The sequence below is a fragment of the Syngnathus acus genome, chromosome 24, assembly GCF_901709675.1.
Source record: "Syngnathus acus chromosome 24, fSynAcu1.2, whole genome shotgun sequence".
Classification (NCBI taxonomy): Eukaryota; Metazoa; Chordata; class Actinopteri; order Syngnathiformes; family Syngnathidae; genus Syngnathus; species Syngnathus acus.
Window position 1 is genome coordinate 3,289,226 of NC_051108.1, and position 11,880 is coordinate 3,301,105.

Genomic DNA, 11,880 nt, shown 5'->3' on the forward strand with positions numbered 1-11,880 from the left:
ATTCAGGTTGTGGTACCTGATCACTACTCGTTAATATGTTTTTTTTCTAATACGGATTTAGGCTGAAAGTGCGAAACACTGATTTGGGAATTGTTTCCCTCTTGGAACATTTACAGTAGATTGTGTCCTGGAAGATCCGTGATACAAAGACACAGTTGCTACTATTTCTAAGATCTAACAGCTGTGGAGATGTATCGCCCTCAAACTTGCATAGTGCCGACGTCATCCGGCAAATGATTGAAAATATCAACTCTGGACCTTTGTCGAAAAGGGAAATGACGGGGTAGCTTCTCATTCCGAGTCCTTCATAAATGTAGCTGGAATTGACTTAAACGCTCCCTTTACATAAAAGGAGACTGGAACATAAAGCTGCGATGAAAATGGGCTTTAAAAAAAACAAAAAAATGGTGATCCCGATATGATGGAAACAAATATGAAAAACGGACCAAACAGAGGCGAGACAGCAGTGATAGTTCAGTCATTTGGCATAAATCAGAACCCATTCAAACAAACCGAGGCTCCTTTCCCAGAGACCACGCCAAACAAGTCACAAAATTTGAGATTTGAAAATGGCTCTTCAGTGGTAAACACATTGTAACATTTGTCTTTTTTTTTTTAACTGATTGTGATCATAGTTTGACAATATTGAATAACTGTATTCAATATTAGTTATTTACAGGAGTTCAGTGTGAAACTCCCTTTAAAAAAATTGGCTAAAGAACTCTTGAAACTGTAGATTGGTGTGTTGACAACACTGGTACTTCAGTCCAGACATTTAACAGATGTCCCTTTCACACACACACAAACACACGCAGTCACACACACACATTCGTTCACCAGCAGTTATCTCTTCGGACAGAACTCGTAGCTGCAGCCAAATGTCCAACACTGCTTCCCCACTAAGCTGTCGGCCATGGATTCATCTCTCTGGAGAGAAAATTGAAAAGTGCCACATTGAAGAATAACTCACGTCTTCTCTTCTCGTGCTCTCACGGCCACACTGTGCTCCCCGGCTCGCTAAGCTGTACACCCGATAAGCAAGTGCGGGGCTTAAACAAGGTGCACGCTGCGGATGGGAGGGAGAGGAAAGTAAGGGGATGGAGGGTGGGGGGGTGGCATCCCCACCAAGGGCGCAGCCTTGCTTTGGAGAAACTACAACCACCTTATTGGTGTTGGTTAAAGATGGGAGAAAGGTCTGAGCTGCTCCAGCTGCACTTCCAAAGATATTCTTTCTTCAAGCAGGTCCTGGAAAAAAAAATGTCAACCTTGAGTTTAAAAAAGGAAAAATTCAAATCACTCCAAGAAAAAAGTGAAGTGCTAATGGGTAGCTTGAAGCGATTCCCTCAGTCATATGTTCTTTATCCTTTGTAAAAACTACTAGTCTTACTACCGCTTGCTGAGTCGGTGTTTCTAAAACTTTTTGTTTCTGCATTACTGTATTATACTGAAGGAATGAAGATGTGTGTGTGAAGTACCTTCAGCTGTTGTTGCAGTTCACTATTTAGTCTTGCCAACACCGTGTTTGTTTCTTTGTTTCTTCTGATTGACGCTTGTATTGCCTTTTTGTCCTTACCTACCGACCTGTCAACATAATACACAGGCAAATATACACTCTGGTGACCAAGTTGCATTTCATCACAAACATACGTATATTAGGGAAATTGTTGCCAACCTGGGGATTGAGGGCTGAGCAGCCAAGGCAGCTGCTATGATGTTGGGCTTCTGCGGCACGTGCTGCTCATCCTCAGGCCGCAATTCATCCTCAGACTTCAACCTGCGACGAATAGGCTTGGGAGGAGGAGCTAAAGGGCCAGATGAACCCTTAGTCTGGAAGGACAAAAAAAAAAACCATTAGGTTTTGCAGGAAAATTGTGTTGGAGGGGGGGAAATCAGAAGAAAGCAGTTCATTACAGAGTTAACAGTGGTGGTAGTTCTTTCATCGGCCTGGCCGTCACTTTTGACTGTTCGTAGGGGCCCAGCTCCTTCTGACGACTTGTCCCCCTGCAATAACCCACAAACAAGTATGTGTTTTGAACAAGGTGATTTTTTTATTTTTTGCAAATTGCTACAAAGATTGGGAAACACTGATAAGATATTGCTTTATTTGTCCCACAGGGGAAAATTCCTAATTACAGTGCAAGAATAACGGTTTCAAATTGTGACAAAATGTAACTTTAATGGTTAAAATCAGTTCAAGCTTGGACCACGGCTGATACGCACCTGTCCAGGATCGCTGTAATTGTCGACCTCCGGCAAGCTCGAAGGTTGCTCAGATGCGGCGAAGGCCTGAAAATGACTGAAGTCTGCAAAATTGGGTTGCTGTGGGATCTGCTGGGGGGACGTGGTGGTGAGCGCAGCCGCCGCTCCCGTTGCTCCCTCAGCCTCGGCGCGTTGTCCAGTGTGCGGTGCTGATGACTGAAGAGGAGATAAGCAAAGGGTAGCTCTGGGTTTCTGGGTGAATAAATGAAGTGCCTCACCTGAGTAGGAAGCGGTCGAGGAGGCACTGCGGGTGGGAAAGCTATGGCAGCGGGCTGCGGCTGTCCCGTAGCTGAGGCCGCAGCGAAGTTGCGGTTCATGTCCAGCGAGGAGGAGCGGGAGTGTGACGGGTGAGGCCGGGGGGGAGGGGGAGGCGGCGCTACCACTTTTAGAGCTTCCGGAGAAGCACCCGACTGAGACCTGGACACAGAAACAAGACCACTCTGATCACAAAAACTCCTAAATCAAGAAGTGACAAATATTTGATTCCACTGATTTTTGGTCAACAACTAATACTGTATTCATACAAATACCTACTTTAGTGCCTTTGGACCCCCAAGTAAAAAAAAAAAAAAGTTCATGTTTAAAACTGCCGTGTCTGTCACCTTGTTGCATAATAAATTACCTTTGTCTTGCAACTGGTTCCTGGTCGGAGGTGAAGGAGTCAGAACTGCTATAACCATCACCTATATGGAGACAAAACAAAAACGTGGTCAGTGATATTAACATAAATATTACTTTCCAAGATGCAGAAGTTGCCTCTTTTTATTTGCTGTTTTTGTTTTTCAATTAGGAGAAAATCCCAATTGCCTCTTTTTATTTGCTGGTTTTTTTTTCTAGTTAGGAGAAAAAAAATCTCCCAACCCTAGAACCAAACATAAGTGAGGAATTCTGCAGTGTCGAAACATATCTGATTTTAACTTTACACATTTAATATTTTCGCCCAATGATAAAATGTCAAACTAACCCACCAGCTACACACTGACCTGCAGCATTTGCTGGTACAAACTTCATAGTGGCAGGTACCGATAGCTTGACTTCTTCAGACACTTCCGGTTTGGCCAGGATAGGACTGGTCGGATGGTTGTGATCTAAAGATGTGGAGATGAATGGATGCAAACAAATCCAGGAGACACTGTTTTTATTCAAAGAAATATCTTTTGAGGTTATTCGTGACACGCTTCTAAAGTCATTTCAATGCATGCAAGTTCTACAGATCCGCTGTGCCCGTCTGCACTGATTCAACATCAAGACTCGACAATATCGCATCAACAACCAATGGCAAATCGTGTACAAATGAAAAGAAGCAGGCACTATCGACTGTATTTCAGTTGAGATGCATTACGAGGTGATTTGGCTGAGAAGCTCTCACCACTGCCAGTCCTCTTTAGCTCCATCTCCTGCATGTGGATCTTACTGGGGGTCATCCGGATGGGAACAGGATGGACGATGGCTGTGTCCTTTAGGGAAGAGGGGGGAAAAAAAAATCATTACACAGTCTTAAAAAAAAAAAGGTCTGTGCTCACTTTTTCAATTTTCTTACCTATGTATATCAACGTTAACGGAAACAATACTATAGTGCATTTTCCGCCAGATTAATTCTAATATCCAAATATCAATGTGGATGTCACAGTACCAAAGGAAGGCACACGCATTTGAAAGAACCTCATGCCCAAACACAGTAATGTAGCCAAAGAGTGAGAGAGAGATACAGGAAGACAATTCAGATATTCTCATGATGGGTTAATATCTGTCCATTAATGGTGAAAGCATGCATGCTAAGTGATTGACTTACAGGGTCAGCTGGTGCAATGTTAGAGTCAAATTGGGTCAGAGTTTGTGAGCTGGAGGAGCGCTCGCTAAACGTCTCCCATTGCTGCAAGGAGAAAGACGGACAGTGAGACGGGAAGGGGGGAAAAAAAAAAAAAAGGTCAGCAAGACGGCCAGTGCAGTGACATCACACATTCGTAACATCGGCACTGGTGTGTCATCATCGTCAGTCATTTAGAGATGAAGTGGGATCACCGGCAGGCATTGAAAATCATCTTGCGACACCACTAAGTTGTCTCGCCACAGCCCGAGAACTAAACGAGGATGTGCTTCATTGTCAGAGATCATATTCGCCAACAATTCAGTGCCAATCATGACGTTTAGAAACAACCCTTGTCGACCTAGATATAATTAGACAATATAATGTGATTGTTGTGTGAGTAGGCTGTAACCTCATTGCTCTGGTTCATCTCTGGCCAAGCTTGGGTGAGCGAGGGCATGGAGGGAGACTTGTTAGGCGTCACCTCGGCAGGGGAGGCCGAAAACCCGACATCGGGTGTTGACTCGGGGACTTCTGCGTATCAAACATTAAAATGAAGACTGGAGCACAAATGTACATATGACGCAGAGCACAAAGGAAACATTTCAGGTTTAGTGTGGTCGACAAAATGAAATAGGGGGAACAAACGAAAGGTGTGACGCTGCCAACCTGCTGAGTCATCTAGGTCAATCAGCTTTGGCATTAAGCTCTCGGGCAGCTTCTCGGGGAGGTCGTAACCATTCTTCCTGGCGACTACCAAGTGAAATGCAGCGCAGAATTCATCCAGCGTTAGTGCGCCATCTTTGTCAAAGTCCGAAAGCTCCCTGAGAACACACAAACACAGTGTTTTATTCTCGTTATTCTCGTGTCTGAACTGTGGACAAAAAAATGCAGATGTCAACCAAGAGGCCAGAGAAAATGCGCCGACTCACCAAATATGTGACAACTCTAAAATGGGCAATTTGGACTTGGTGAAAAACTCTTTTGCTGCTGAACCTGTGACACACACACAGACAGACAAATGACTCAAGTAAGCACGTTCTTACTCAAAGTGTTGTGTGTTCTCTGCTTTGATACCTGGTATGAAACCAGTAAGGTCCGGCTGAATGGTTTTGAACTGGTTGATATAATACTGTCTCTGTTCGTCCGTGATCTTCCAGGGATCGTCATAGCCACTGGACTGTCGCTGGATCTCGTTGGTAGTTGCTGCTGGGGCCATCGGTGTTCGTATCGTTGTGCTTTCCTATGGAAGGACGTCATGTGACAAACAGATTATATACTCGGAGCTTGTCAAAGGATGAATGAGGATTAATATAGGCAATACGGTAATTATTTGCTTCACGTGATGCAACAAGTTGAGTTGATGCAATCCCATCAAGTTTTCCAACCTGTACAGACGAGGGATGCGCTCCAGGGACTGTGCTTGATGGCGGCGTGTCAGCTGTGAAACTGACCCAACTTTCCTGACCCGGAAGAGGGGGCGATTGTGACGCCCACAACCCATCACCTGCCACGGGAGCTGAAACGGACAGAAAGGAATCATCAAAATTGTTCTGTGCAATATTTTTTTTTAAATACAGGGGTATGGAGCACAGCATTTATCATTTATTTACAAATATCTTCCTCGGAAACTGAATTACCAGTTTGTTTCTCTCGGAACTGGGTCCACACGACTCCGGCCGGGGCCACTACTGGTTGCCTGTCTGCGTTTCCACCACTGTGCTGCCGCTTGTGTTTTCTCCAGGAAGGTGGGGAGGTGGGCGGGGACTGATGAGGAGAGACCACAGGGGATGTTGGCTCTGCCTGCTAAAAGATAGGAACCATTCAAAATCACACACATTCCAATGTAGTCAAGATCTTGCTTTTAAATTTTAAAAAAATGTATTTTTAGGGCAATACAAGACACTTGGCTGCCACACATACACACCTGTGTTTCTATGCTAGGTGCTGTCGGCTGAACTGCCTCGTGGACGGGATGGGCGCTAGCGGAGGTGGGGACTTTTTTGTTTTGGTGACCCCTGCCTGGTGGCCTTGGCATTAACGCAGCGGCAGAGGCCGGGTACAACCCCTGACTGTCCGGGTCCTGGTAAAGCGCAACGTGTCTCGTCTCAGCTTCGTTCTTGCCCACCACAAACCTTGGCAGTGGCAGGTCCTTGACTGCAAACAGAGCAATTCTTTTTGAAGAGCATCCAACATCCATCACGGTGGAGCGTTACGATTGTTTTGCCATGGGGAAGTGGCGTCTAGGCTTTACATTGAGAAATCATTCCAGGATGTTCAAGTTGCAACATTGTCAACCAAGTGCTTGGTAAAATTTTCCATCCAGCTTTTTACATCAGACAAAGACTGGTCATTTAGGGTTGAACATAATACCCTTATGGAGTATAATATACGACATACAATGTGGAACCTTCAAGCTGGTCATTGTAATTTCCAAAAGGTGAATTTGCTTCATTGAGAATTGAATTGAATCAATTGTTCTGAAGCGGTCTCAAATCAAACTTAATTTCAGGAAGGACTCACCAGAGTTGAGGCTTTCCACTCTGAGCGGCAGGCCCGACTGGGCGATGGCAATGAGCTTTAGGGCGATGTAGAACTGGCTTCGTCCAAAGTGACCCAGCCGAGTGGCTCCACACAATTCTGTGATCTGAACACGCACACAAGAACAGCACCGAGCATTATTGATGTGATGTCATATGGTAGCAATCAGACCAGTTGCAAAAGACGTTTCGTCCCATTCCCGACTGTAATAAAAGTAGACAATGGAAACGCTAAGCATATATATTTATATAGGTCTTAATGAGTTGAATTAGATTGAGAAAGTGTACCTAATAAAGAGCCCACTGAGTGCAAGTCCAAACTAAAAGAATCAGGGCAAGAAACAGAAACTCATTACTAAGACTCCTCAAGTGTTCAGCCTTCCACAGTTGACTGATGCCTTTTTTTTTTTTTTTTTGCCGACAAACGTTTTTTGTGTGCGAACAGTACGCGACTTTTAACAAAGTCTATCCAAACACTACTTGCTCTGTCTCTCGCAGGCCAGCCGGATTCAGTGTACATTTTTAAAGAGACAGACTACAATACTGCTTCATTTCTTTCATGACACACATCTCGCCCTTTTGACCTTGGAAAAGCTGCTGAGTCACCAAAGTGCAAACAGTGCCACCGCTGGCAGCCGAAAAGGCACAAGAATGAACTGTTTTAACTTCATTTAATATTTAAATTCTCTTAAGCATGATTACATATTCTTACATGATAAAGACATGTTTAAATGACAAAAATAAATATTAAAATATGTAAATAATAACTTGTTTTAATGATTCCACGTTGGCTGTTTTTTCCCACAAGAATTGGTTACTTGTTTTCTTGAACTTGTTTGCAGCCATGTTGTTAGTGCAAGCAGTTGAACAAAAACCTAAGGCAGGAAGTTAAAAAAAAAAGTTGTTGCAGAAGTTTTCAGGAAGTCCTAAAAACGGGCTTCCGTGCTCAACTGATGTGCTGTTTGTTGACCCCGTCTGACGGAAAGAGTTGGAGCGTATTTAAAAAAATGATGGTATTGCTTTGTTTTTGCCCCCAAAAATTCACAATATGATATTGGTGCCAGTACACTAGGTGAGTCATCAACACTGCACCATCAAAGTGAGCCAGCATTTTTCAACACTTAATATTATTTTTTTTAAATACACAGCCAAGGGGAAACTAATGGTAGTTTTGTGGGAAAGGGGGGCGAACTAAATGCTAAGTTGGAAGCAAATGCCGAAGTTCTAATAAAATTAGATAAGAAAAAGTGAATCGTTGTTACGAGTCCGTTTTGATGCGTTTGTGCCACTCCATCACAATCTGAAAGGTATCAAGTGTGCATGTTTGGAGCTCGGCTAAGCAGAGAAGCTAACATTAGCCAGAAGAAGGTGTGTCTCGTACTGCGCAGCGCTGCTAACTATGAAGGCTAACCTTAGCTTTTGCTGACAGCTCAAGTTGATTAAACATCCAAAATATCGCTTTGCGGGTGGGTTTACTGGTGGCCCCAAAAAAGCCTAAATCTGACGACTTTACCACCGTTAGCTTACCTGTATGACAACTTCGCTAGGTAGCTGGGCCGCCCGGAATAGGTCAAGAACTCTTCCATAAGAAGCCACTTTTTTGGTGTTGTCCGTGTCGCAGTAAACGAACAAATCCGAGTAATATTTCTGCTCGACATCACTCAACGTTAGACTTTCCATCGTACTGCAGATACCTCTTTCAAGGCAGACTAACGGGGCTGTCGATGAGCCCCCGAGCCAGTAGCTGGGGCAGGATCCGAAAATGGGCGATACTTCAGGATCACAACTTAGCTAGCTGTGAAGCTAGCGTTAAGATTAGCACTAATTATGTTCTCAAGTGGCAATGACAAACTGGTACCCCGCGACGCCCCTCTCCCTCTCTCGCTCTGTTGTCGCCAAATAGTCGCTGTTGCTAGCGATAGACGATCACCATTTAACTTTGAATGGCGATTGCTTTAATGCAGTTAGTCACTTGGTTAACTTGTTGGGCCAGCCATGCAAGGGATCCAACAGCTGGCTAGCGGCTACCTTGGATCTAACTCGTCGGCAATTGTAACGGCGAGCTAAGCATGCGATTCGACCCAAAGTATCGCACGTCAAAAGACAACGTGTTTCGTCCGCAAGAAGAAAAAGGGGGTTCGTGCGTTTCGTCAGATTTCAACTCTTCAGCGGGCCCGTGCGAAGTAAAGTTTCGGGCTCTTTGGGCTCCTTCCTCTAGTGACCCTGGCCGCCATTCCTAGTAGCGCTGTCATTCCACTTCGTTAAAGCAACACTTCCGGAGGATCCTTTCAAAATAAAACGTACTCAGATGTTCACGTTTTGTGTTTGAGTAGTTCCGTGCAGATCAGGTAAGGTTTTACAGAATTAACCATATGTAAGTGATATTTTGCACTCTAGAAATTATGTCGATTGGTGCGGTTTGGTGACCTCAGTCTTGTGATTCTGCCTATAAGGTTCTGTTGGCTTCTCCAAGCCAGGACCTTCAACTATTAAGGAGATTCACAAATTTAAAAATAAGGGGGAAATGTTAAATTTAATACAACAAATACGCTGCAGGGTGCACATTCTTGTTGGACAAAGTCCGACACCAGCCTGTTGAGGAATGCATCACGATTAGTTTGAAGACTTCGGGAAATTTGGCAATCTATGTCAGATTCGAGGCTCTTTACAAAAAGAAACATGAACAATAACCATTTTTTGAACATTTCAGAGATTTTTTTTTAAATTTTCATATGTACAAAATTTGCAGCCGATCGTATTTTAGTGTACAATTTAAATCAACCCATTTTTACTGTTAGTCATAGTAGTAAGAATTTACGACGACCACAAACACAGCGCACACAATACCAGGCAGCCGCATCGTGGAGAGTCACCAAATCACGGGTAAGAAAATGTTAAGTTCTTCTTAAAACATCACATGCTTGCACAGTATATATTCGTCGACTTGTTTAAAATATTTCCGGGCAGCGTATTTCACATTGCATTCATTATCAGTCAGGACTCCACCCTGAGTGTAAGCAGTCACCGGTTACAGTACTGCCAAGCATTCCGCATTGTAACTCAATTGATTGTCATTTTAAAATCGATTATGTATGGATCACCAACGTTTACATTGTAACGAGAACGCGTTGACGTTCATGGCAAAATTGAACAATAATTTTTGTTCATGGCGAGCCGGTGTCGCGCCGATCATCGACTTCCGCATAGACAGTGAAACGCCCTACTCGTGTTGTAGCTTGCAGACATGCAGTCATTGCACTGGTTCTTTTTTCCTGATTGCATTTGAATGCATCGTAAGCGAATTAAATGACCATTGTTATGATGAACACTTTTAAATCATCACTTGAATTCAACAAACTTGCAGCACATCATGGAAAATATTGTGAATTAAATCTGTTTTGTGTTTGCACCAAAATTCATCACACACTGAAGAATACCATTAACATGTTAATGTCTCTTGTTTCAATTCTCTTTCCAGAGCAACAATGAATGTCTCTCATGAAATAAACTTACTGGTGGGGGAGATCGAACGACTTGGCAGCAAAAGTGAGTGCAGGCTCTTATTGTGCATTGTAGCATTATGAGGTTCAGTCTTTTGTCTAGCCAGTCTGTTTGTAAGCCAGTTAATTCCATAAATCCACTCCAAGCATAAACCATGCAATTATGTGATTTTTAAGGCTGACTACTCTAACTGCTGGAAACATGGAGAAACAAGTACAAAAAAAAAAAAATTGTGAATTTATCACAGATGCTGAGGGTCAAACAAGCGTAAAGTTTGGAGTGCTGTTCAATGACGACCGCTGTGCCAACATCTTCGAGGCTTTGGTAGGCACCCTGAAGGCCGCCAAGAAGAAGAAAATTGTCTCCTTCGAAAGCGAGTTGCTTCTGCAGGGCGTCCACGATAATGTTGACATCATCCTGCTCCAAAATTGAGGTCTCGCCGTTACGCACACTTTGCTATTAAGCAAAGTATTTTGGTGTCTTTTCCAAATATCAGGCTTCTGCTGTATTCGTGATCATTTTTTTCCTGCATGTCCAAAGCCATTCTTATTCATTTTAATTTAGTTGCATTTCAGTTTGCCAAACAAAGCCAAAATCAGTGTTTGGGAACAATTTTTGTTTCAAGGGCTATTTAACAGCCACGAATGACAACATTTTTAACGACCTAATGTTCCTTAAACAAAGCACATGACTTGATAGAAAGTAGTGTGACGTGTAATCAGTTATATGTGGATATTTGGAAAGTTTTGGCTGTATTGTAATGATAAAGTAACATAGTCGGACAAATGTGTTAGATTTAAAAATATAGAATAGAACAGTACTATTATGTCTGTTCTTGGTGTTCGTTTTGGTTAACTGTCATCAAGACTGCTTACTTTTTTCCATAGATTTTTTTTTAAAAACCAAAATGCTCAGGGTGAATTCCATCAATATCCGGTAGTGAGAAAAAGGGGTTTAAAGAGCTACTGTGACTTTTTGAAAACAAGTCACCAAGCCTCTGGTATGACTTTTTCCGTAAAATCCCGTATTTCATGCTGTGAGCAGACTGTCACTTAACATGCGTTTCATTTAGCAACTTTTATTGCATGTCATGCAAATTTCAGTAATTACAGCAAACTGTTCCCGTCAAATCATTAGTGAACACGTCTTTAAAAGGTTAGATTTAGCACAACGTGCATATCAACAATGAACTATCTAGATTAATCACACAAAATAGAGCTATTATATACAATAATCCCTCGTTTATCATGGATAATTGGTTCCAAAAACCACCCGCGATAACTGAAATCCGCGAAGTACGGTCACCAACAAGAAGTACTGGGCAGGCTAACGAGTTAACGGAAAGATGCTAATTCGCGATCGTGCTAACACGCGAAAACGGGCTTCTAAAGGAATGTAAACGAACATTTGGAGCAATACTACATTATCCTAAAAGTTAGACACATGTTTCCTCAATTTAGAAGTTTTATTTGGACTTCTAAATGTTTTTTTTAATTTGGAAAAAAAAATCCGCGATGTAGTGAAGCCACGATAAACGAAACGCGAAGTAGCGAGGGATCACTGTATTGGTTAATGATGGTTCCATACATTACATGAGTCCATTATGCTACCTCTCAACTTTTGTATAACACACATTAAATTCATAACCAGAAATCTCTGTAGACAAGTGCATTTTTAAAACACATTTTTGTTATTCTTTGTTATAAAGATTGCATCGCATCTTTTGTAGAAAATATTTTTTTTGTCCCAAGCACCCCTCCTCCAAAAAAAAAA

General features: G+C 42.7%; 2 protein-coding genes across 10 annotated transcripts; one reads left to right on the top strand and one right to left on the bottom strand.

Moving 5' to 3' along the window:
* Positions 1-13: 13 nt before the first annotated feature.
* Positions 14-8,871, bottom strand: reps1 (RALBP1 associated Eps domain containing 1). Of its 7 annotated transcripts, none has more exons than XM_037245001.1 (20): positions 8,134-8,871; positions 6,590-6,713; positions 5,994-6,223; positions 5,707-5,872; positions 5,455-5,585; positions 5,144-5,309; positions 4,999-5,062; positions 4,736-4,890; positions 4,479-4,600; positions 4,052-4,132; positions 3,629-3,716; positions 3,243-3,347; positions 2,882-2,942; positions 2,478-2,676; positions 2,221-2,415; positions 1,912-2,001; positions 1,673-1,827; positions 1,476-1,581; positions 1,163-1,245; positions 14-927 (listed from the first exon to the last, which is right to left on the bottom strand). In XM_037245001.1, exons 1-19 carry the CDS (start codon positions 8,284-8,286, stop codon positions 1,177-1,179), a joined length of 2,460 nt encoding a protein of 819 aa, XP_037100896.1. In that variant the 5' UTR covers positions 8,287-8,871; the 3' UTR covers positions 14-927; positions 1,163-1,176. The 7 variants fall into 7 exon arrangements, with proteins under 7 accessions (XP_037100896.1, XP_037100894.1, XP_037100897.1 ...); XM_037244999.1 differs by having other exon boundaries at positions 14-1,066; XM_037245002.1 differs by having other exon boundaries at positions 1,160-1,245.
* abracl (ABRA C-terminal like) lies at positions 7,535-11,284 on the top strand. Of its 3 annotated transcripts, XR_005096665.1 has the most exons (5): positions 7,535-7,678; positions 9,405-9,489; positions 10,087-10,152; positions 10,355-10,778; positions 10,835-11,284. XR_005096665.1 is itself a non-coding variant. In XM_037245014.1 (4 exons), exons 3-4 carry the CDS (start codon positions 10,092-10,094, stop codon positions 10,537-10,539), a joined length of 246 nt encoding a protein of 81 aa, XP_037100909.1. In that variant the 5' UTR covers positions 7,535-7,678; positions 9,405-9,489; positions 10,087-10,091; the 3' UTR covers positions 10,540-11,268. The 3 variants fall into 3 exon arrangements, 2 of the variants coding, with proteins under 2 accessions (XP_037100909.1, XP_037100910.1); XM_037245014.1 differs by having other exon boundaries at positions 10,355-11,268; XM_037245015.1 differs by having other exon boundaries at positions 7,554-7,678; positions 9,411-9,489; positions 10,355-11,268.
* Positions 11,285-11,880: the final 596 nt, after the last annotated feature.